The sequence below is a fragment of the Artemia franciscana genome, chromosome 10, assembly GCF_032884065.1.
Source record: "Artemia franciscana chromosome 10, ASM3288406v1, whole genome shotgun sequence".
NCBI lineage: Eukaryota > Metazoa > Arthropoda > Branchiopoda > Anostraca > Artemiidae > Artemia > Artemia franciscana.
In genome coordinates, this window is record NC_088872.1 from 25,597,820 (window position 1) to 25,624,746 (window position 26,927).

General features: G+C 34.6%; 2 protein-coding genes across 4 annotated transcripts in view; both read right to left on the bottom strand.

Annotated features, from left to right (window-relative positions):
• The window catches only part of LOC136031975 (protein quick-to-court-like), a 45,504-nt gene extending 29,130 nt beyond the window's left edge, over positions 1-16,374 (bottom strand). For 2 of the 3 annotated variants that reach the window (XM_065712006.1, XM_065712008.1), the window contains exons 1-3: positions 16,250-16,374; positions 14,979-15,112; positions 665-748 (exon numbers count right to left, since the gene is read on the bottom strand). In XM_065712006.1, the coding sequence (XP_065568078.1) occupies positions 665-748; positions 14,979-15,110 (216 nt within the window). In that variant the 5' untranslated portion in view covers positions 15,111-15,112; positions 16,250-16,374. The remainder of the gene's footprint in view (positions 1-664; positions 749-14,978; positions 15,113-16,249) is intronic. The other variant, XM_065712007.1, reaches the window with a different exon arrangement.
• Positions 16,375-25,119: 8,745 nt separating this feature from the next.
• Positions 25,120-26,927, bottom strand: part of LOC136031976 (WD repeat-containing protein 37-like) — a 41,201-nt gene continuing 39,393 nt past the window's right edge. The window contains exon 9 of the mRNA XM_065712010.1: positions 25,120-25,458. Coding sequence (XP_065568082.1) covers positions 25,324-25,458 — 135 coding nt within the window. The 3' untranslated portion in view covers positions 25,120-25,323. The remainder of the gene's footprint in view (positions 25,459-26,927) is intronic.

A 26,927-nucleotide genomic window follows, 5' to 3' on the forward strand; every position in this document is an offset into this window, starting at 1 on the left:
TTTTAGTAGTGAGGAATTTTCAGGGGAAGGATTTTTCTTGAATTTCCTTGCTTTTGAGATCACAGCAACGCAAAACAGGTAAACTAGTCAAAGAAAATTTTTAGGCAGCTTTTTTTAGTTTGCCTGTAATATGTTTGACAAATCCTTGGAGATGGCCCGATAACAATCAGGACAGACGTTGCAAATGATACGTGTGAGCCTCATTCACCGTGCCGAATTATATAAATTTATATATTTCAGAATAGGCCCCAAGTCAAGGGCTTATCTAGTGAGGGGGACTATCCAGTGGGGGCACTAGCTCATTATATGAAACCAACGGTTCATCGCTAGAGATGAATTTTTCAGAAATGCAGTAAATGATTCAATGTATCATTCAATACCATAGCATCTGCAAACAATATTACAGCACTATTTCCTTATAAACAACCATGAATTTCATCAACGAATATTAAAAATAAAAAGAAAAATACACAATGGATCCGTCTGGGACACCAACATTTATAAAGAAGAAAAAAAAACACACACACACATATCTATCTGAACTGTAATTTCCGGCCAGAAAGGTAGGATTATAGTACTATAATCCTCTTCCTCTTATTCAACAATTTTCTTTTTATCCAAAGGAATTTGATGATCCTGGATTTGGTGACAGAAAAATCATTACCTCTTTAGTCCACTTGCTCAAATAGGAATGGCAGACGTCATCAGATTTCTTCATTTCACTGCTATTCCCCATTGCAGGAACAGACTGAAAAAAGGAGGTAATTTGATTGTTACAGAGAATTTCGTTTCAAATTGAACCTCAAGTAAAGCGATTTTCCCGCCCATTTTAGCCCGTGTTAGTACAGCGAATTTATATCCTGATTTGCAATGTGGGGGTTTGTTCCATGCCGCGAGGTTGGGCGACAAGTTTGCCACCATTCCCTACATAAAAGGAGGCTTAAAGCTTTAAACATCACAAAAAAGAAGAAATAAAGAACAAAGAAAATAAAAGTGAATAATAAGAATCTATTTTTTCAGACAGTTATCGGTTGCAAAAAAAGAGATATCCCTTATAATCATGAGAGGATAAGCAATCACAGATACTCAAAATCCTAAGACGAAATATAACTATTTGAACTACATCGGTATTAACATAACCTTTATTGAAATTATATGCGTCTTCAACTTCGTAGCATTTGTGACATTATATAGGAACACAAAAATGTATGCGTTTCTCATCCAGTTCACAAGAAGTTCCCTCAATTTTGGTAAAATATTAAATGCTAACGGAGAAACATATAACCGTTTTTCATATAATAAGAGCTTTTAGAAAAACTTAACCGTATTTTATTAAACGACCGCAGGTATCCGTGGAGTACAAAACAAATGAACAATTTCAAAATACCCAAAAGTTGGTTTCCGTCAATTCAAAACACGTTTTTTTTTGTTTTGTTTTCTTTTTTTGGTTACTATGGGCTGTGGTTTGCTCTTTAATTAGTTGCAGCCGTTACTACAGCCGTTGAATTTCAAAGTTAAAATCCTTCCAATGAAGTAAATTGGACGATTTTTAAATCCTAAACGAGTCCTCGCACAGTGTATCAAACAGTTCGTGGTAACGAACGATAGTAAGGAGCGACCCGGCTCAATAGTAAACGAAACTCTAAAAAATGGAATTTTGATACTAATTGATACATCAAAAAAATTGGATTTTTATGCTGATTTTAAATATATATGTTTCATCAAATTTAGTCGTACTCATCAAAAGTTGCGAACCTGAGAAAATTTGCCTTATTTTGGAAAATAGGGAGCAACACCCCCTAAAAGTCATAGAATCTTAACGAAAATCACATCATCGTATTCAGCCTATCAGAGAACCCTACTGTAGATTTTTCAAGCTCCTATCTACAAAAATGAGAATTTCGTAGTTTTGCCAGAAGACCAATCACGGGTGCGTGTTTATTTGTTTTTTTGTTGTTGTTTTTTTTCCCAAGGGTGATCGTATCGACACAGTGGTCCTAGAATGTTCCGAGAGGGATCGCTCTTACGGAGATTAAAAGTTCTAGTGCCCTTTTCAGTAACCAAAAAATTGGAGGGCACCTAGACCCCTCCCACGTTCATTTTTCCCAAAGTCAACGGGTCAAAATTTTGAGATAGCCATTTTGTTCAGCCCAGTCGAAAAGTCTAATAACTATGTCTTTGGGGACAGCTTACTCCCGCACAGTCCCCGGGGGAGGGGCTGCAAGTTACAAACTTTGACCGGTATTTACATATAGTGATGGTTATTGGAAAGTGTACAGATGTTTTCAGGGGAATTTTTTCTTGGTTAGGGAGGGGGTTACGTGGGAGGATCTTTCAATGGAGCAATTTGTTATGAAAGGAGGGAATTTACATGAAGGGGGCGCAGGATTTTCTAGCATTGTTTAAAACAAGAAACAATGAAAAAATAAATATGAGAAAGTTTTTTCAACTGAAAGTAATGAGCAGCATTAAAACAAAACGAACAGAAATTATTACGCATACAAGGGGTTCATCTCCTCCTAAATACCTGCTCTTTACGCTAAAGTATTTTCAGTAATTTCAACTATTTATTCTACGGCCTTTGTGATTCAGGCGTCATTCTTAATGAATTGGGACGGAATTTAAGCTTTAGTGTAAAGAGCAATGTATTAAAGAGGGGGCAAACCCCCTCATATACGTAATAAAAATATACGAATATAGAAGTTCGTTACGTAAGTTAATTCGTAAGTTATGCAGATTTTTTACTTATAAAAACGTTCGTAAAAAATCAAAAGTTCTAGTTGGCTTTTTAAGTAGCCAAAAGATTGAAGTAAAAAAGACTACTTTTTAAAAAAGTAGATTTGAGAGAAAGAGTCAAGCTTCAGTGTAAAGAGCGGGGCGTTGAAGAGGGAACAGCCCCTTTCATATACGGATTAATTTCTGTTCGTTTTAAGTTTTAATGTCGCTCCTTACTTTGAGTTAAAAAAACTTGTTTTTTTATTTAATCACAGATAAGTATGAGGTATCTTAACATAGATATATTGTCATGTCCAAAATCAATTGACAAGTCTGACACTTTTTTCAAAAATGATGAAACGAGTTGAGGATATTTCTGAATTTTCACCGTTGAAGAGCTTAAAAGGCTTAGACATTCCTCTGTTTCATGTACATTCTCAGAATATTATCTAGAGAAACACAATGTTCTACTGTCCAATGAGAAACAAAAAGAGATATTTTAGTTAATATTGAGTTTATGTTAGTTCTTGTAGCTACCTGCAAATATTAGCTGATTCACCAAAACTGATCTTTTCCGAAATAGGGTACACAAGTCATATAATTTTATACATGTCTATAAGAGATTGGCTCAAAGACCCCCTTCCCCCTTTCACCTTTAAAGTATTTAGAAATTAGGTTTAAAGTCAGGAGTTGTAAGAAAGAACACAAGAAAAAACGCTTTAGTTTGAAAACAAAAATATATGAAACAATAAATCAGATATTAAGACATAAAAAAAAATTATAGATCTTATGTAAAAAGAATATACGCGCTGGTTCTTTGAAGTCCGGTAAGCTGAAGTATAGCATACCTCATAGAAGAACAAATATATGTCCTGAAGACATTGGAGTGGCAAAATTAAAGAGATATAGAAAATGATAAAAACAAACAAAGCTAAGACTAATTTCAAAAAAGTAACATAAATATAGAAATATAGTTTCGTTTGACTCACTACGATAGTAAACCATTTCAATAATAGGGATATTTAAATTAGAAGAATTTTGCAACATCCATTTAATGATAGAGACCAACTTAGTAAGAGTGATTAATAAAATCCTTCTTAACCTACTCTTTATTTTACTGAGAAGAGAAGTGAAGTCCTTTAATTTTTTTCTAGTTCTAATTGATTCAAGAGTTAATGATGATTTCATTGATGAGTCATTGACTGTGATTTCATAAATACTTGCCATCAATAATAATCCTAGTGATTAATGCATTCAATTTACTGTTACTCCAGAGCTACAGTTTTAATTCACTAGAAAACAGGAGAAATATTCTCCCCGTTCCTGTGGCTGGTTTAAACAACACCCCAGGAAAAAGTTTGACCTTAAACGCACTTCCTGGCAGTTGTATAAACCACATCCAACTCATCCCCCAAAAAAGCCTCTTACAACAACGATGATTATATCATCAAACACGATACTGTTTAACTTTCATGGTAAAGGATAATTACCATTTTTTAGATGGTGGTTCAATTTGCTTATTGTGTTTTAAAATGCATTGTAATAGTAAAGCCTATTTCAAGATTGTTTCAACATAGGTGTAACAGGATTATAGAAACATTTAATTCATATTGCAGAAAATACCAAAGGCCTAAACGAAACTCAAAGCTCAAAGTTAAGGTGCAAGTTTCAGCTGTTAACTAATCTTGAGAAATGAGAACTTTCTTCTGATAGTTGGTCTCAGTTTTACGCAGTCGCAGAACATAGTTTTGGCTTTATTGTACGACAACTTAACCCCCCCCCCCAACGCACTTAATGTTTTCCATAACTTTATTTTATAGTTCGTTACTCGCATTAAATTGGTTTCTTCTACTGAAATTTCAGCTCAATCAGAGCCAAAACTCCGCAACACATTTTGATGAGTGCAGTGTCTACCAGTAATTTCGTACTGATGATTAGACAGATGGTGATAGGTTCAAAACTGTCAAAAAGGTAAATGTGCAGGATCTAATATATTTATAATGTATCTCTTTAATATATCTCAATTAATATATGTTAACATTTCAAATTTTAGAATATAGTATTCTATTACATCTAATAATGGTAACTCTAGTTTACAGGATCCACTTAACACATTCGTTTTGTTTAATTAGACTTAAAACCAGAAATTCGTTTCTTAAAACCAGAGAGCTCAGCGGACATAGTTGAAGAAATTGAAAAATAATCATAAACTAAAGAGAAGAAAATTGCATAAAGATGAAAAAGTAGGTAAGAAAATGGAAAAAGGACTTTTTTTTTCGCAAAACACGTTTACTTAAAACTATTGTTTCTTTAGGAGCACTCAATGTTCTTGGAGAAAAATAAGAAGTAAGACCATCTAATGGCCAGGTATATATACAAGGAGGAATAGGGCTGAGATTATCCAAAATATTATGTTGACACTTTTTCCTCTTAATTTCACTAAATCTTTATATAATGTACCACTTGTTTATTTAATGTACTATTATATAATGTACTACTTCTTTTCAAGTGACCAAACAGATTAGAGGACAACTAGGTCCCCTCCCCACCCCTTTTTTCCCAAAACCGTCCGACCAAAATTTTGAGATAGCCATTTTGTCAATCATAGTTAAAAGGCCCAACAACTATCCCTTTGGATATAACATGCCCCCCACAGCCCCAGGGGAAAGGTCTTGAAGTTACAAAATTTGCCCATTATTTACGCATAGTATTTGTTATTCGGAAGCATGCATACATTTTAGGGTGGGAGGGGGACGAATTTTCTGCTAGAGGTTTTTTCACGGGAGAATTTTCCATGGAGAGGGAAGTTTCCAGGGGGTGAACTTGTCAGAGGAAATTATGCACTGGGGGAATTTTACTTTCTCCTTTACGTCTCAATTTTACACGTGGAATTGTTAAGGGTAATTCCCCTGGGTAAATTTACACAGGGATTGAATTGTCTAGAGAATATTTACGTGTGGAGGGTATATTACGTGTATAGGATAAAATAGGGGATAAAAATTTGTCTGTGTCTCTAGAATATCCGCCCACAATAATTAAACATGTTAGTCATCAGAACTAAAATTTATTTTGCTCGAAAGTATCGATGGCTGCCCTACCTTAAACATAGGAAGACACGATCAAGTCATCTAATTTATTCGCTTGTTTTCAAAGGGTACCAGGATTAGCTCACTGCGACCCCGACTTTATATTCCTTAGGATCCTTAAATCAGTAAACAGTGACCCCGAATTTAGATCTAAAAAAGCACCAAATTTGGTACCGAAGGCCCAAAATTATTGACGACCTGTTGTAAATTCAAGAAATCAATTGTATTTCAAGCATTTGAAAGGATATTACTGGAGATACCTCAGTGCTCTTAAAATATATAATTTCATTTCCAGGCAACAGTAAATACAATTCGCTATAATCTTTGTCAATTTACGGTTCTCAGTCGTTTATAATTACCAGAAACTGATAACATTTCTCAAGGTAAGCTCATATTTCGAATACTTACTGCTATACTGCTTTTATACAAAAATAAAAACAATAATCAAAGTCATTATATTTGAAGCAATCCAAATCTAGCCCCTAAGATTCAAGAGCACATTTCCCAATTCACTTTGTGAAATTCGTTTATTTCAAGGCAAAATCCTCCATACAAGTCAATCAAAATTCAAGTCAATATCGTCTATCTCTGTCGCCAAAAACCAGAGAGAATAAGTGAGAGAAACGTTAAATTTAGGGACTATTGACTTTGCCTGTAAGCAAAAAAAAATTTTACAACCGAATGAGACCCACAAGGCTGTTTGAGAACAGGCACGTAGATATAAATTTCAACGGTAAAGGCAAAATGTTGAGAGCCAAAATTAATTAAATAGCCAAATTAACAAGCAAATTTTATGAAACTTACAGAACATCCAAGAAATTGTTAAAATTATGACGTCCCGCGGGAAGCAGCAAAACATCCCCATACGTACGCCCCTAATTCATAAGAAGTCACAGATCAACGTTTATAGGAAATTCGATTTGAAACTCAAAGAAAAACATTTAGTTAAGGACATGGAGTGGTTTGACACGGTTTGAAGTTCAGTAAATACTTCGTCATTACATAACGAATGAAAACAGATCAGTGAAAAATGGAGCACATGGAGCACAAAAAACAACACAAGACACTAATTTTTCTTACACAAACACAACAAAAAACAACAACTAGAAGCATTTCCGACTACTGCTGTAAAACCTTGGCCCAAGGATGGGACGTGACTGACAATTATAACGATCAATTTGCGACAGAACCGCTTCGTTACGATTAATCAAGCCGTACTAGCACGTAACATACCTGTTGCTGGGCCATGGTGGTAAGCACAGCAAAAAATTTGCATATTTATAGTACACTGAACGTAATTTCAGTCTATCTGTAGCCATAAAAAATACGCCTAAATGGGCAAAGGCACAGACAATGAGGCAAAACCGTGGCATTGTGCACTCGGGCCAACAGACGACGGTAAAACTTCCACTTATTTGCCACTATAAGGCCATACGTAAAACAAGACCACTTCTGAAAATGAGAAAGCAGTAGCCACCGCGTCTCAAGTATTGACCGTCCAATAGATAGGCCCAGCTAAACAATGCCATCCGCGAGCTCAACAATAGTATCACCAAGTGTGTCACTCCGACCAGCATCGGAATTTGAATAGATATAGGCTAGCCAAAGAGCAAATATTTAATTTTTCAAATTTATAACTTTATAATTGTGTAATCTTAAAACCAATATAATGTCAAAAAAGTGCATAGGCTACTAATCGTGGTTGCAGCGGTAGCTGCAACCTAGTAAGTTTAATTGAATAATAAGGATAATAGCAGGAGATGACAGTCTTAAAAAATGTACATTTTTGTTTTATATCAACATTAAAAGCACTAATTTAAATTTAAACATGAGAATTCAATAAAACGGAGAGCTGTTATCTGTCCTGGCACTTGTGCCAGAATTTATTTTGTCGTAGGAAAGGGAGCAAAATTAGTCAAATCAGCAAAAAAGGAGAAATACAAAAACGATTACAAGAATACGCTATGTATTTTAAAAGTACGGCATCCTGTTGGCATTGATCAGCGATTTTTACCATAAATTATGTCTTGAAATTAGTCTTGCAATACACTGTTATTTTCTTTTTAGTCATGCTAGTAATGACCTTGTTATATTTTAGCTATCCATTGCATCATTTTTAATCATTCGTTTGGAACAGTATTATTGTAAAGTAAAATCCAACAAATGATATCGGATGAAATTAATCCGAAATACTTATCTTTTGGACGCGAAAAACATTGTTTAACAATAAGTCGAAAATGCTGTTGATTTGAAACACAAGATGGAAATTCCTCAATTAGGTTTACCAAACTGTAACAGTGATATGCAAGTTTAAGATATGGACGACTTTAAAGGACCGCATCATACCAACAAACCACGACAAAGTATCACCAGCATCGTACTGGGAAGTCACTTTAGGCATTGTAATTAAATAAATAAAAAAAAAAACAAGTTTTTTCAACTGAAAGTAAGGAGTGACATTGAAACTTAAAACGAACAGAAATTACTCCGTATGTGAAAAGGACTTTTCCTCCTCAACGCCCCGCTCTTTACGCTAAAGTTTGACTCTTTCTTTTAACTATACTTTTTCAAACAGTAAAAAACTTTAGCGTAAAGAGCGGGGCGTTGAGGAGGAAAAACCCCTTTCATATAAGTAGTAATTTCTGTTCGTTTTAAGTTTTAATGTCGCTCCTTACTATCAGTTAAAAAAGCTTGTTTTTTATATTTAATTTCTGAACGTTTTTGAATTAATGCATGTTTTGATTTTGGCTATCCGCACATAAATAATTAAAACGAATTTTGCGTATTTTTTTTTTGGCTAATTGGCTTTCTCATAGTTTTCATCGGAAGATTTTGAGAAAAAAGAACCAGGGGAGGAGGCCTAGTTGCCCTCCAATTTTTTGATTACTTAAAAAGGCAGCTAGAACTTTTAACTTTTTACGGAAGTTTTCATTAGTAAAAAATATACGTTACTTACGAATTAACTTACGTAACGAACTTCTATTTTTGTATATTTTTGTTACGTATATGAGAGGGGTTCACCCCTCGTCAATACCTCGCTCTTTACACTAAAACTTGAATTTAGTCCCAATTCCTTTAGAATGACCCTTGAATCACAAAAGCCGTAGAATAAATAGTTTTTTTTCAAGGTTCAATCGGGTTTAATTAAAAAAAGGAAATAACTAAACTTAAAGTACACTGCTCTGAGACAAAACTCACGTTGAGACCCATAAACATAAAAGATTCTTCACTAACACGCAGTACAGCCCCCACTTCACTCTTCGACACAACCACACGCCTCATCCTTATATATTTTTTTTTTAATCTTAATCATAGGGTTCCCCCCTCCCTCCCCGGACGTACAACTACCTCACCTAAATAAACTAAAAAATCTAAACTTCATCTAATTTAATTTATCTTTCTTTTTTATCTTTCACTTATTGACTACTATTTAGTTACCTTTAACTAAATATTTATTTAAATTATTTTTGAAAGACCCGAGGGAGCTCCTACATCTCAGCTCTTTTGGAAGCATGTTCCACACGAAATTACTAAAAACACTTTAGCGTAAAGAGCGAGGTATTACGAGGATGTGAGCCCCTCATTTGCGTAATAATTTCTGTTCGTTTTAAGTTTTAATGCTGCTCCTTACTTTCAGTTGAAAAATTTTTTCATATTTATATTTTCATTGTTTTTTTTTTAAATAATGTTAGAAAGTCCTGAGCCCCCTTCATTGAAATTCTCTTCCTCCATGACAAATTCCTCCATGGAAAGATCCTCCCACGTAACCCCCCCCCTCAAATTCTCCCCCCCCCAAACCTGAAAAATCCCCCTGAAAACATCTGTACACTTCCCGATAGCCATTAGTATATGTAAACAACGGTCAAAGTTTGTAACTTGCAGCCCCTCCCACGGGGACTGTGGGGGAGTAAGTCGTCCCCAAAGGCATAGTTTTTATGTTTTTCGACTATGGTGAATAAAAAGGCTATTTTAGAATTTTGATCCGGTCACTTTGGGTATAGAATAAGCGTGGGAGGGGGCCTAGATGCCCTCCATTTTTTTTTGGTCACTTAAAAAGGGCACTAGAGATTTTAATTTCCGTTAGAATAAGCCCTCTTGCGACATTCTAGGACCACTGAGTCGATACGATCACCCCTGGAACAAAAAAAAAAATAAATAAATAAACACGCATCCGTGTTCTGTCTTCTGGCAAAAAATGCGAAATTCCACATTTTTGTAGATAGGAGCTTGAAACTTCTACAATAGGGTTCTCTGATACGATAAATCTGATGGTGTGATTTTTGTCAAGATTGTATTACTTTTAGGGGGTGTTTCCCCCTATTTTTTAAAAATAAGGGAAATTTTCTTAGGCTCGTAACTTTTGATGGGTAAGACTAAACTTGAAGAAACTTGTATATTTAAAATCAGTATTAAAATGCAATTCTTTCGATGTAATTATTTGTACAAAAATTCCGTTTTTAGAGTTTCGGTTACTATTGAGCCGGGTCGCTCCTTACTACAGTTCGTTACCACGAACTGTTTGATCACCCCAGTCCCTTGCCCTGCGATACTATAGGCTTTTGGGTGGAGATAAAAAACAGGAGGCATGAGAGTAGAGCTGCTAAAAAAAGTACAAGATATTTTAGAGTTTAACTAATACGAAGTGGTCAAGGTAAAACTAATACAAGAAAGGCACATGGCTATTTACTCAGGCAGTTGCTACAGCACTGCCTAGTTTCAGCTTTGTGATTTGAATATACGTGATAAGACTTGAATGCTTTAATTGGGCCAATTAATTCTTTAGAATAATCCATAGGATATCTTAATAGATGAGAACCCCGAATCATAAAGTTTGTCTAATCTAGGAGCTTCAATTATAGAGACAAATTCACCTTTATTGTTCATCAGACTCTCCTTACGCTTCTCATCTCAAGAGATTTCTAGACTTGCACTGCAAACGGCCATTCAGTAATGTTTCCATTTCTCTATTTAAGATGGTGTTCTTTCAATGAATTTTAGTTAGGGCCTGTTCACATCTGCTTCACTTTGAAACAGAGCATTATTAATGTTAATGCTTCCATTTTCTAATGCTACCACACCATCATTTTTGTTAATGCTAGCGTTGAAGTTACATATAATAGGACTTAAAAATACTTATTCTGAGTTGAAAGACTACTCCTCGAATGTTAGGGGCGAATGAAACAGTATATTTTACTTCGGGTATTGGTTTGCGTGATTATCATTAATGTTCTGAGATATCTCTGGAGGGCTAGCTAAGGGTTTGTTTCTTTTCAGTCTACGTCAAACCGTTCGGAAGCCAGGAAGGCTGACTTGGGTTCGTATTGGGGGATCATCTTCAATCTCAATCGTGATACAATCTGCACCGTCATTAGAAAATAATTTTGAGGAGGGATTGGAAATAGATTCATTCCATGTTGACGGCTTGCCGCCATTCCTACAGGGCTACTGGGCTAGTCTATTGACACTCAGATAAGGGAAAATAAACATGAAGTTCAGGTACGGCGCAGCTGATGCGGAGCCAAAACAATTGAAACACAGGTAAGTAGGAAAAGGGAAATTGACTTGCGATTAAACAAGTAAATATCGTATTTTATAGCTTTTAGCCTCCTTCTTTTTTATACCATATCTTTGAACTTCAACTTTTTTCAAACCAAATCTTTTAATACGATTATACTCAGCAACAAGCCCGGGCATAGGAGAGAGGAGGCAGGGATTCTTCAAGAGCTCCTCCATAAAACCCCCCATTTTTATGGGGGTCCACTCTATTTCTTAATTTTCATATAGTTTGCAAGTTTTTATACAGAGAACAGATTTCTGCTTACGTGTCCTCTCGTAAGGATTTCCCTTAAGTTTCTTCGTGGCACCCTGTTTAAGCCACACAGATTTCGTTAACTAATCTTGGTATTCAGAAATTATTTGTCATAACATAGTAATTTATATAAAAGGTATAGCATAAATAAAAATATGTGCAAAGTTCCTAAAAAAGGAAAAATATGGGCGGCTAAATTTGCCAAGCATTAAAATATTTTCACTTTTAAGTTTAATGAAGCGTAGTGTACCGCAAAAGGCCCATTTGTTTTTCAAGCGCGTACTGTAGCTAATAAGCTCTTGATAGATTTTATGATTTAACTCTCTATTTAATGTTACTGGAAACATCTTTATTTTCTTTTTTTCTCTGTGCACCGTCTCCTACAGAAAATAAATGCTGATCTTGATAAACGAAGGGTGCTTGAATATAAATGGAACATGTTAACCAACGTAAAATATTCAGAGAAAGTAGGCCCTGAAGTTTGATTGTCTAGCTATTAAGAAGAAAGGTAGAGGCGGTCTTGGGCTAAATAGTTGAGAGAGTGACGGGGGAACAGGCTCACTGATGTCCATAAAGTCAAGAGTATATAAAGACATGTTTTTTGGAGGGGATGAGATACTGAAACACAATGTTAGGAAAAATGACCACTAGCTTCAAGCATATACACAAGGAGGGGTGGGGTTCTCGAGCCACCCTACCTCGAAATGTTACAATCACTGCTATAATTTCCCATATTTTGCGTTTTCACCTATTTGTCGTTTTTCAAAGCCCCCCCCCCCCTTAAAAGAAATTCCTGAGCATACACCTAAAAAGGTTTGCTTATCTTTGTAAGAGCGTCTAGAAACAAGTCGAGAGTAATAAAAGTGCTTATTGATTTCTGCTGCACAGTTTAACGAACCGCCAGGGTAACAGGGGTAAGGCAAAGCATTTTTCTCCACCCAAATAAATTTTTATAAAACCAATTTTACACCAAATACAATGAGCACATTGTCAGAGTTACAAACAAGTTAATTTGTAAAACAACCGTTGGTCATTTTTAGATATTTCCGTGGTTTCCTAAGGCGCCCTCAAACGTGATTTTATCAAGAATGATTTTTCAAGATCATAGTATTGAAAGCTTTCCGAAAGCTCTTTCACAACTGATTACGAGAGAGTTGAACTGAAAGGTACACATAGCTCAATAAAAGAATATGTTTTCGACCAGGGTCGTGCCCAGTGGGTGGGGGAGCTACTACAACCATCTATCAGAGCTCTGCATAAAAATTATCTGGTAAACTTTGACTGGTGTGGCGAATCCACGCCTGTCAAATTTAGGTGATCTACCGAAATTCTACATAAACTATCTGGACCTATAGAAGTTATTAAACTAATAATTATGAAAAAATCACAGTATAATATGGTGAAATTCTATTAAAATCTTAGAAAAATCGGGCAAAATTCTGACGATGACCTATATCCTGCGAAGATGGTATCAGGCTGTCTCTTCATGTGCCAAAGATCAAACTCAATCGCAGTGGGAGTGTAAATGTTCAGGCATTCATTGCACCATTGCTGCATGATACTCTTTTACTAAATGTTTCACAGTAGCTACAAGCACACCGTTCCCATCTTCCTGACCATCAACATATTCATTGAAGTATAGATTGAAACATAGAAATAAGGTGTTTGATAGAAAAAGGCTGGCCTCAAACGCATATTCTTCTTGCCCAATAATGTAATCTAAGAGTGGGGAATGTGGCAAACATTCTAGCAGCTTTCTCATTTAAGAAGTAATTATTTTGTGAGCTGAGCTCTGGAATTCCCGGGGATCCTCCAGACGACTTTAAAAAAGACGATCTTTCATGTTTGAAAATATATTAATGAAGTGATAATAAAAGGACAGTAGTTCAAGTTTGTGTTTTTTTTTGTTTTTTTTCCTGAGCTACTGTTTTTTGGGAAGGGAAAAGGAGAATAGTTTTAAATTATTATATTGTGACTTGTTTCAGAATACTGTTTTGTATGCCTTCATTTGGATTATAATAAAACCTATTATTATAATTCAGTTTTGTTAATTTCTAATTCTCTTACCCGCTTTGGTACATTGGCTTTCGCAAAATTTTTCCCGGAGAGGATAGGACTTTTAATAGAACTCTATGAAATCTTAACTCCAAGCCAAACTGTATTAACATAGAATAAAGCATAAATTAGCTTTAATTTTAGCCACTTAATTCAAACAAAACATAATTTTGGAACTAATCAACATGTGAAAAAACGACAATACACTTAGCTCAATGTTGCATCAAATCAGGACTTCAGGACAAATCAGACTCGTTTTCGCATAGAGTCAGAACTTAGCTTCTTTTACCCTTAAAGCACCTTGCAGCTTATATTTATATCAATTATGTTCCGATCCATCAACGTTCCACATCTTCGTCTTGGCTGGTTTTCTGCTGTGTTATGACTTCCAACATTTTTGCATCGAGCAACTTCGCAGCTTCGACTCAGCTCGTTTTTACTTTGACATGGAGAATCTTTGTATGATCCTGGTTTAAAGAAGATACAACATGCCTACCTCACAGCCCAAAAATTTGCAACGGAGGAAGAGGATAGAGAAGTTAAGGGTCAAGTTTTTACCTCCAATCTTACAATTTTAAATTCTTTGCACTTTAGTTTTAACAAGGCGGAACATACCCGTTTTTTCTAATAAAATGCATGTGTGAAGAGGATAACTTTCATAGTCTAGAGTCCATGTCCTTGGGGCTGCATGGATCCCATGCCCCTTCCCTTGAAGTAACGTGTTTGAGCCTTTCGATCATTCTGAGTGATGCGGGTCTCTCAAAGTCAATCTGATGCCATGAGGGTTTTGCAGGTGACTAGGGGCAAAACAGGGCACAAAGGGGCCCTCTGATGAACTTCAACCCTTAAAGAGCCCCAGCAATTTCAATTTCCGATTGAATAAGCCATCTTTCAATTTTCTGCTTCCCTAATAAAACGGGCACTAAATATGAATTATATTTGTCGCTTTTCATAACAATTCATTTGGATTTAATCATAGTTATGTTTAGTGTACAACTAGATTTCGAATAGAAACAGTAATATTTGCCAGACTAAATAAGAATGATAAAGTTTTACAGATCCAAACAGAAGAAAAGTAAACAGTCCAAATATCTAACAGGAAACACTAACGTTTACTTCGTCAAAGAAAACTAACATGAATATACTGCCTAGACAGAAGAAAATTTTCCGGCGAAACGACCGAAAATGGTTAATGTTCTCTTTTCTCAGAAAAATTAATACATTTTCCAAGAATAAAGGAAGACATTACTTATATTGTCCAGCTAGCTTTTTATTATTGTACACTTGTTGCAATTATGTAAAAAGACACTCACAGAGCGCTGCTGCTTTTCATTCTGCTTAGGCGTAGAATGCAAACGCGTATCGCAGGCAAAAGATGCGGATCTGGTAATCCTTGGTACAGGAATTTTACTTTTCCGTAACGTGTCTTCCTTACTCTGCTCCATAACTAGAAAATATTAGTAAGTTACGACTTATTGACAAAACAAAACTGATATAAAAGTAGAATAGCAATTTACACTTGAGTTAATCCTTGCTGCTTCGGGTAAAACGGTAGGCAATCAACGGTAACGGGTAGAGCTAGGTTAGATGGACACGATTTGCGATTTAATCTCACGCGTTATTAATCTCTAATTAGGACAAACACATTCTTATAAACAACTTTTCTATTATTTAGGGTACACCCTTCCGCCCTTAGCCAATCATTAAGATAATTTTTAATGGAAAAAAGCTGGTTTTAAAACTTGAGAATACGACTAAATAATCACACAAAACGCACTTTCTTATCAGGCACGCACGCCGGAGGGATGGAAGGGGGGGGGGCTTCAGGTACGATCAACCTTCAAAATTTTTCAGTTTTTCTCAGAATTTCGTACTACGCCCCCTTTGTCTTTGTGTTTTGACAAGTTGGCAACCTTTGCAAATAGATTCCTGGTTTAGAATTGACGAAAAATACTGACCAAAAGAAAAGAGAGAGCGATAAAAAAAAACGCATGAGAAGGATTATGAGTATCCGAATCAGGAAATGGTTTTGGATAATCCAAATCCAACGTGACGCATTATTTTTTGATTATATTTTAGTGAAGTTTACTAAAACATTTTAACATTTTTAAAAATTAGTTTCAGATGTTTGATAATAATTGAAAAAAACAGTTTTGTTATTTTATAGAAAACCTCTTGTTAGTTTTCTAGTCAGATTTGGGATCTCTGATATATCTTCAAAAATTAGCTGTAGACATTTAATCATAACGGAAAAAAAAAATCGGGTATTGTTGTTTCACTCTTGTTAGTTTTAAACAACTCTCTTGTTAGTTTTCTAATTATATTAATATAAAATGTAAAGTTTCCGATATATCTTCAAAAATCAGCTTCGGGTATTTAATCATAACTGAGAAAAAACGGTATTGTTAATTTACAGCAAAAACTCTTTATTAATATAAAAAAAAGCTACAATTTGATAACACTGTGAGGAAAATCTCAATTCCAACAGACCTATTATATTCTCATGAAACTCACAGTTTAATATAAGTTAAATATACAAATCCAATGAAAAAACAATAACAATAACCTCAAATGAAAGACTCACCTACATAATCAAAACGCTTGAAATAATAAAATCACAAGCATAAAAGCTAGATAAAAGCTAGATAAACAGAGCAATGGAGTGTTTCTTATCAAACGAGAGATGAGAACTTGCCAACTGAATTTCCAAGAACAAATTCAACTCTAATCGATGTTGGTTCCAAGTGACATATGCGTGGACATTAGGAAGTACTTTAAAATGAGTGTTACAAACAACTAAAAGTAATGGAGTTTATTTTACAACACGAATAAGACAAATTATCTAAAAAATGACATACAAGAAGTAAAGTAAAATTTTTTTCGGAGGAGCAAGGGGGTGTACCGTTAAACATAAAGTACGAGGAATGCAAAATGCAGTCTTCTTCCATTTCTGAGTTCTATGTTTCGCCTCCAAAAAGATTGCAGCCCTTACTCTTCACCCTTTTGTGCCAAATCCTGCATACCTTCGCATCCTTAATTTTAACTTTTTTTAACATTGACTATGTCAGTGCTGTGCGACTTGACGCTAAGAAAAGCATAAGACATCTCCAAATACTGGCTTGGATGACGTTGTACTTTCCACTCACATTTTCAGCGTCATCAAATAACTATTCCCGGTTACCTTAAACCTTTATAAGCTTGATTCAAGAAAATAAAAATGAGTCAAAGTGATTTTGGCAGTTTTGGTTCAGGGTGAGACAACTGATACGAATTTGATGGGTTCTGCGTCAGATCGTAGCTGAAACCTTAAGAAAAATCAGTTTCTAACATCAGATTAAAAAAAAGGACCTGGAATAAAAATAAAGCAAAGACTTAAATCATTCGTGTTCTAGCAAAACTAGGATTGATCTCCTCTGAAGGGAACAGAAAGAAAGACAATATAGACGGAGGAATCATTTTACAAATCCCCGCAAAAAAAATACACTTTTTACTTTCTGAGAAAACCCATTCTGAAAATATTGCAACTTGAGATTATAATTTTCCCAATAACTTATCAGCTTTATGCAAAAGAAAAAGAAAAAAAATGATTCAAAAAGTAGATTTCATCCCTAAAGAACTCCCAGGGCTGGATTTAAAGCTTTGACGCTTCTAGTCCCAAGTGGTTTTGTTGCTCCGTTTTTGCGAGATTTTCTGGGAAATCCCCGAAAATTCAAGGATAGTGGACGCACCCGATGAGTCGAAAGCAATGGAAGAGAAACGTGATGCCGGATTCTGAGCTACCATTCTTGGGAGACACCTGACAGTTTATAAGTGACCACGGAATTCCTTTGTTGTTTTAAAATCATGTTTTTGTGAATAGGTAGCATGGCGTCGGAGTTCATCTGGCATTTTGACGATAAACCGCAGCAGTCCAGTTTTGTTGAGAAGAAATCGCTCAGAGATAACTTGTTGCGTCCCTAAGCCCAGGCCTATTGGGCCTATTGGTAAATTCTGACCTGAGAACTCAATTACTTTTTAAGCACATCTTTACAGGTGTCTCCTCGAAAAGCTTCAAACTCAATCATGCTATACCTTTCTTTTGAAAGCTCACCCTAGTTGATTATCGAAGCAAAGGCACTCAAAAAAAATATAACGAACTCAGACTACGGTTTAAGGTAAAACCTAATTTATTACTGACAAAAAAGACAGAATACTGCTTGAGCAAGCTCTCCATACAAAGCACGACTTAACCGCTAATGTTGACAAACTTATCACAAAAAAATGAGACTATTAACAATAAAAGAAGCTAACCATTGCAACACCTAAAGCAGTTAGGAACATACTAACAATCCTAATAAACATTTAGAATTTACCCTGCACTTCTGACTTTTTTAATACGTTTTCTGTTTGGTAGACATTGGAACTAAAGACTATTGGAACAATATTTTACCATTCTTCCTATTGGCCACAATTCTATCGATCAAAAAAGACAAGAATATTTAGGTGAAATTATTTTTGTTTCTGAACTCTACATTCTCTCCTACAGGTTGATCCAAACGATGAATAAAATATATGTGAGCACAATAAGATGCCAAATCCATTTGCCCAAATTTTCCAATTTTACAATGTAAACAAAAACAAAGGGAATATTTATTAAGTATTACATTCACAACCAGCCAGCGAATACGAACAATTTTTATGGTGACTAAATTGACTAACTCCATACTAAAATGTACTTAAACATGTTTTCCATAATCAAGAACATACTAACAAATACTCAATATTTGTTCACCTGACAAGTGGGATAGTTGGTCATAATCATAAACTGCAATGTATATGCTTTTTCCAGTTTGTTTTGTGGAGTGAATTGGTTTTATGGGATATTTTATGAATCTATGCCACTTGTATACTACGGTTTTCTCCTTAGTAAAGTATTTAGAGTACATATTAAAATCCGGGAAAAAACAGTCAAAATCTAAAGGGTGAACACCTTCTTTTAGCGAATAAGATATAGGTGTTGTGTGAGTTTCGCTAAGGAAATCATCAGAAAAAAAAAACTTACTAGGTATACTACAAAGCGGCGAGCAACAGCTCACCGCTATAATATGTTGCACTAGGTCAACACAGGAGCGAACGCTCACCCTCCACCGTCCTTGTCATGTTTACAGCCTTATTATTTAGTTCCTCTATCAGAAAGTGTCCACTTCCTTTATTTCTTTTCTTATGACCTCTCTCAACCCGATCCTGGGACGCCTTACTTTTCGTTTGGTCTCATCTGGAGTGTCAAAAAGCGCATAAAGTATGCTATCGCTATTTAGAATAATTAAAAGGAAGGAAAAATTAATATCCCCCCCCTCTGTTTTTGCCGGTCCGATTTTTCACGACAATTACTTCCCGGTAAAAATTTCCGAAGCAAAGCAGCTGTAGCCAAAGCATGAGCCGAAATATGAACCGATGGGCTAATTGTAATTAAATTTTTGGCGTTCAGTAGCCAATTACTGCTCATTGTAATTAAATTTTGGCGTTCAGTAACCAATTACTGCTTATTGTGCTTCTGAGCTTAACTAGATGCAATACGTTCTTTTACAGATCAAAAATTCTTGGAATATTTATCTATTAGTATAAGCTAGCAATACTTTCAGTTAGTTTCAAAGGTTTTATGGGTTTGCAATATTTCGTCTATTTTTTTTATAAGAAATTAATTTTGATATCCAAACGCTTCCAATAATTACGCTCATTCAATAAGTTATTGCAATTGATTGCTCTCGATTGCAATAAGCTCTATTAACCGCGGTATTAATCAGGAATATTTTATTCATCTATGTTGCTGAATTCCAACAGACCATACGGATGGGAACAATATCTATCATATCTTCATTAAAATTACGAATCGAATCGCAACAACTGAAAGAAAAACAATAGCCAAATTTGTACTGCTAAACACTATTTTTAGCGTTAAAAAAATGTAACTCCTATGCAAAGGGTGAGAGTTAAGTGAAGCGATACTCCAGTGTTGTAATATTGTCGATTTGTTTTGTCAAAAACCAAAGTAGTATTCAGCTGCACAATTTTTTTTGTTTAAATTTAAAAGAAATGTGGCTAAAAAGAGATAAATAAAAGTAAACCCTAGTAGTATGTTTGTTCAAGTTTTTACAAGTCTATTATTTTCTTATTACAGTCTATTCTAAGTCTAAGTCTATTCTAAATTTTCTTATTCTTTGCTAGGGCATAGGAGGGGAATTCTAACTTTCTTTTCTACCAATTCCTCATTTAGATCTGTCGCTTGTCGTTAGCTCGCCAGTATTTTAGTGCTTCAGGGATGAATATATTTCCTCAAAATTAATTAAAAACTGTCCTGCCCCGCTAAGCGTAAAATACATGTATTAGAACTTTTAATTGGGGTATTATTTCTATTTCAAGTGACTAAAGTTAAGGAGTCATTTGATTTTGTTCCTAATAAAAGTCAGGTTTCAATTACGTTAATAATCTATTTTTGCCAATTAAATAGTTTGTATCGTAAGTGAGACAAGGAAATGATCCCATTAAAATGCTGACAAAAAAATTAAGGTCTTAAATTCTTTTTAGGCTTAAGAGACAATTATGGAGTCAGCCAATCTTATTCCTTAATAGAAAAATCATACTTTACTTAAAAACTACCTTAAAAACCTAAGATATATCTTAAATTGCTTTCGCAGGAGACTTCATCATAATCCTTATTGTCCAAAGCCACTTCTTTTCTAAGACACTTACTCTTACTGCAGCAATTTTTACTGATTTTATAGCCGTTTGTGCATTCTTTACTCAGAAAAAAACTATTGTGGATGAGAGCTTGTTGTTTTTTTGTAAAAATTATTTTCTGACCCCCTTGACTTTCTTTATATCTGACTTTTCGGTAAATAGAAAAAGCAACGGTAACAACTACGTTAACAACAGCGGTGATTCAAAAGGTATTTAGTCACATAAGAACAATTTTACTGCACAAAAAACTGAGAAAAATGGCTTTTCTAATTGTACGAAATGACCTCCTGTTGGAACTAACATGCTTAATCTGGCCTTGAGGCGTGGCAGACATTTTTCTTTTTTTACCGAGAGAAGACACCACATATCTTGGAAAAAGCAAAAACTTACGGATATCGAATAATCAAACGAGAACGTGGAAAGCTGTTTTGGCCGGTCGATCAAGTGCACTTCATTTAGGAGAATGTGAATATAAATCACAGGTTGACAGAAATGGCACATGCCACCTTGAAATTACCCTAGCCATAATATGCTGTTGATTTAAGATTCCAAACGGCCAGTTCCATCTTAATTAGTACAAAAACAAACCGGCTTGATAAATCATGGAAAAGCAATGGCTACTTCAAACAATATTACTTCACGGAGTTTACAAAAATACACAAATTTCTTCATACGCAGCATCAAACAAAAATTAAAACAAAATTAAGAACACCTGAAATTATCTAATACAGAAATTTACACTACTTTCCAGCAAGCAAAAAGACGAAAAATAACACATATAGATAACAGAATCAACAAAAAAAAAAAAAATCAAGAACAATAAAATAATTAAAAACAAGAATACGACCATCGTTCATATTTTAACTTTGGAAGCCAAGTCTTTTTGATAAACTGTACCAGATCTTTCTTGTCATTATTTATATACGGCGAAAATAAGTGTACTTAAACACATCAAGTTTACTCCCTTCAGTTCAAAGCTGGAGAAAAAGACAAAGACAGCCAAGTGCATTGTTTTAAGACTTTCAAGTCAGTATTTACTTTTCGATTATAGGTGCGCTCTAAAAAAGAAAGGTAAGCAGTCAGAGAAATGTTCTAGGCAAATAGTAATTCTTTTTCTGGGTGAGGGATAATGCTAAAAAAACAAATTTTATTTGATAATTTGAAAAAGAAGTACCAAGAAATTTGGGAAAATTTAGGACGTTCTTCTTTCAGACCCCCAAATATCTCGAAAATAGAACGCAATGCAATCTTTGTATTTATCTTACCACCAACAGGTACCTCTGTGGACAAGGGCCAAACCATCTAGGCCACTCTTAAATAATACCCAAACTGAGTTAGCTCAAAATGCTTCATGCACAAGGACTATCTTTTGTCACCTCATACCCAAGCCATAATATTAAATTCCTTCTAAACTAATTCCTACAAAAAACTCCGAGCGTATCATCTTCTTTTTTCCACTCATGCCTGTCATAAAACAAATTAAATATGAAAAACTTACAATAATATTTAATAGGTGCGAAATCAAGAATCGCGCAACTAACACCTTCTTTTCATAGCCAATTTTTTTTTGCTTATTTAACTACTCTTCATGAGAATGGCCATCCAAAAACAATTGTCCAGTAGAAATATCTGACACAGTTTACCAAATCAGAGAATAAATACTCAAACTTAAACAAAAATCTGATACTATCAGAGACGTGTCCCGAATGAGACGTGCCCTGAATATATATGAAAACCACACCATGTTAATTCTTGAATTGATAGGATGCAGTAGCAGTATATTTCCAATGCTTAGGCTTTAGTTTACATTTCTAAATACCGTCTAGTTTCAGCCAACATAAGAGACTACTCATGTGCCCAAATACTCCGATATCCATATATTTTTTAACAATTAGCATCAAATAAAATAAATTAACACACACAGTAAACAAAATCAAAAGCAATATATTATGGGTTTTTTGACTCCCTTGTCAGTGAGGTAATAACAACACAATGACAGGACTATTTTTCGATCTCGACTTTGAGTAATTCCCGAGTAACTCTGCCAAACCCTCATGAGAATTTCAACAAATGCCTACTTTATTTTAGGCTGCTTAGAATGTTTTTCAGTCATTGATGGTGGTGATAGCAAAAAAAGTGGAATTGGAAATACAAGAACGAATTTTGTCTCAGCTTAAAATACCAAGGACAGCAAAAATAAAATCTGATTGTTTGGATTCGGTAAGTAGAAACTTAGAAAATAATATATATCTTAGAAAGTTAGGAAAAATCAGCAATTCAATTTTCAATATGAAAGAGCACCGTATGCAGTTATGGTAGTAAAAGGCACCAGAGTTAAGAAAATTAAGGTGAGTGAAAAATAAGGCAAAACTTTTTTTTTAAGTATATATGACACCAAACATAGCTATAGCTTTTCTCTGAAAGTGTAGTTGCTTTTGGGAGTCAACAGATTCTTAACGCAAATGGTTTCGTATTAAGGCTTTCCTGACTCAACGAAGCAACACTGACGAGAATGTGACACTACACTAAAAACTTAATAATTTTGAAACAACCGAAGAGAAATCTTAAGAAACCAAGATTTAAGTTTAATCTAAAATATTAAATTTAGGTATGATAAGTGGGCAAAAAGCGTTTTAATTTTGATGTCCTCGATATTTTAAACTAATACAGTAGAGCATACTGTTTAATTCTATATCTAAATTTCTTGTAAGCACTATATTCTAACAAAAGTCTTTTTTTTTCGAATTTTCGTTACTTTTCACAATCGATAGACATACCTTTCAGTAGAAAAGGATCTTCAATAAAAACCTGACTCTTAAATAGGAGAGGAGGACAGAGTTAACTTGACTGCAAAATTATTACTGTGACACTTGTTTTTGCTCTTAGCTTTCGAGATAATTGTCTGGCTCCTGGAATGGTCAAGAATTACTCAGAGTTAACTGTCTAACATAGCCAACATGTCTAAAAAAAAGACATTCCCAGTTTTCAACATCCCCGTGAACAATCTTATTAAAAAGCAAAAATTAGAGATCTAAAAAAAGGCAAAATGTAGTGGGATAAACCTTCGTAGCTTAAGAATAGGATCTAGAAAGAAAATATTTTCTTTGATACCTATTAATAAAAACGGATACCTTCGAAGCTCCTGAAAGCTTAAAAAGCATATAGAAACATTATTTAGTAACCAATTTGGTGCTCAAGAAAATTCAGAAAGAAAATCTAGGTCTGTTTGATAGTCTTCTTGTTTTTTCATTTTTCACTACTCGTAAAATTTATCCCAGCTGAGTTGGCTTCAGGCGGCTTCGTGCTATGGTGAGTTGTTAGTAGTAGTAGTAGCAATGCATGGTAAAACAAGGAATATTAGGAAAGACCCGCAGTACGACGAAGCGTCAAATCATGTACAAAACGATGCACAAAGCACGCACCTTAAGAGGCATAAAAACATTTTTTTCAAGGGAGAGCTGGATATGATGATTGACATATAATATATTTTTAGTAGAAAATGTGCCGTTCAAATGCTGAATTATTAAAAGCAAATAAAAGACAAAACAATTAACCGCTTCTTCTGGTTTTATATCTAAAATTTCGCCGCGCAAGTCGAAGTATAACATATTTTTAGTCACAAGTAAGCCGTTCAAGGACTAAATTATAAATAGCCAAAAATGGCAATTTACTAAAAATGGCTTCACTGTTTTTGGTTTTAACTTCAAATCATCTATTGAGGAGAAGTATTATGCGTGTATTAGTGTTATATTGGCTGCTAAAAAATGATTTAATAGTCAATAACAAGCATGAATTTTTTCTTTTTTGCATCAATTATTATTTTTTTTAGGAATATCTCTATGAACACGAAAGTTCAGAATCAATTAACTCTTTTCATAATTTTGTTTAGTAACTGAAACTGATATTCATTTTCAAGAAAACAGAAAAAAATATAGAAAAAATTCATACTGTAGTTGCAAAAACATTATAAAAAGAACATTTAAATCAACAGTACTTCTTGAAAGAAAGCAATATTAAAAATTTACTTACTAACTGCTAGAACCCTGGGCTGAAGTCATTTTCAGCTTCTAAAAAATGCTGGTTAGGAATTATGGTTTTTAAAGTAAACATAAAAAACTTCTTGGGTTTGAGACTTGAGCATTTTGATTTTCAAAGCCGATTAGGTTGATTTTTTTTGTAAATCTTCCAGGGAGATTCCGTCGATCAACCGAAAATGAAGGGGGGGGGGAGGAGGATTTCCATATTTGTCTTGATGGGTCGATTTTTTTTTAGGGGATTACAAAAAATATATGTTTGTATATTATGATGTAAAAACAATCCAATCGCTATTAAAATAATGCTATAGAAAAAGGCTAACAAATACAGAAAAAACTGAGCCGTTGTTATGGAGTAAAAAAAACTAATATTTAGGGAAATTAATTAGCCAATTTTTTTTTATAAATAAAAGATAGATTAAAAAAAGAAGAAGAAAAAGAAACCTGAAAAATCTGAAAAAAATAATATTGCTCAAGTAGTGTTTGCGATCGGAATTGAATTATCAGTATTTCTGTTTCAATTTGTTAATCAGTTATCTATATTTAACGAACAGTGTCATGTTATAAGTACCTTTATAAACCAACTAGCTAATGACTTAAAAAGTTCCTGTAGTTTTTTACAATGCTTCCATAAATCACAATTTTTACCTTTATGCTAAAGTCCGAAAAACCAGCTGGTACTAATGAAAAGGAGCCACGAAGATCAAGGAATTATGAACGAAACACAGATATATAGAAGGAGCCAGAATGGATATAAGACTAATCACAGGAAAGTATCTAGATCAAATTCTTAAGTTACTTAGGGCACCCTATTAAGCTTAAGGTCACTTTTTCGCGTAAAATAAAATAATAACAAACAATGTCTTTGGTGTAACCGGGAAATAGGGCACTGGATTTCCTACAGATCTCAGTCTTTAGAATCTTTTCCAGGCTGCACATTCCAACCCAAAACTTCTTTATCAAAACCACAAGTTAAAAGATTGCATTTCTGGCCCAAAGATTCATCAGTCCAAGCAGTTGAGCATACCATACGTCTATGACCCTAAAAAAGAAGATAATTAATAAGCCGAGGCTAGGAGCTAAAAAGTTTTAAGCAAGAGAAGATGAAAAAGATTTGAGAATCACAAATTAATTCTTACTCTATATAACACGGTCTCAACACTCGCGAAAAACAGGTCAAATATGAAGTCAGCCACCTTACGATCCCATTATAAGATAAGATTTATTGCAAAAAAGCCTACGGGCTATAACAACACTGAATACAGTCTACAAATAAAACTCAGGAACAAAATAAAACTTTAGATTATATAAATCAAAAAATCAAAAAGAACAACAAAAGAACAGAACAGAATACAACTATACTCCAACAATACACCTAACAAGCTATCCACTCAAACACGATTCCCTATCTTTAATCCCTAAACGAAGAAACTTGCACAACTGTTTAATGGCACATGCGTTCCTCTCAACCATCCGCTCAGTTAGCCAACATTCACTCCAAAACTTTCGTCCAAAACATTCCTTCCGCAATTCAGACAGCTCTTCACACTCGGATACAAAATGAAATAAGTTTTCATTCACACATCCAAACATAGGACGAAAATAAGGTCCGGCTGCCAGCCTAAACTTTCCCAAAAATATCCTTCTCTCACCTAAATCTTCTTTATTCAACCCAAATTTGAAATAGCCTCCTCCACCCAGCAATCTTTACCTCAGGAATAGAACCTCAAAGACACGGATTGGTCCTTATGGGCTTACCATTCTCAGAATTTCTTGGTCATAAGGTTCAACGGACTTCCTTCCACACCTCCGAAAGACCACAAAGGTGAAGTATTTTCTTGACCTGATTTGGCCACGAATCACGTCTACCGTCCTCCAAACTCTCCAAATAAGCTGCCTTAAGAAGCCGAACTCTAGGTAACCTAATTAATTTCTCCCAGAATTTTACCATTCTAACCAATCTAGCACTCCTTAAGGTAAAAAGCCCTAAATCTCCTTTCAGTACCCCCGAACTAAATAAATTCTTCAAGCCTAAGATTCTCTTAAAACATCTTAGCCTAACTACTTCTAGCTCAGCTCCTTTTGCAAAACCCCGAACCTCAGAACCCGAATGTAGACTAGAAGGTACTTTAGTCTGGAAAACTCTTTTCTGGATCCTCAAGTCAGCAAGCTGACCAAAATTACTTATCAAAATCATATTTATTAGCCTGTTACCTGTTAAATTACAATCATCTATATGCCTAGACATCCCCCTTAATGCACTAAACTTAACACCCAAATAAACAAATTCTTCTGTAACTTCTAACCTCATTCCTCCAAAATTAAAATGAACCTCAAAATCAACAGTCCCTTTGCTCCTAAATATTAATACTACCGACTTCTTAACATTTAACCCTAAATTCTTCTTTTCAAAATAATTTTTTATTATATATAATTACTTCTGGATATTATCTCTACTATCTGCCGCTAGAGCTATGTCATCCGCGAATAACATACACGATAGGCTAAACT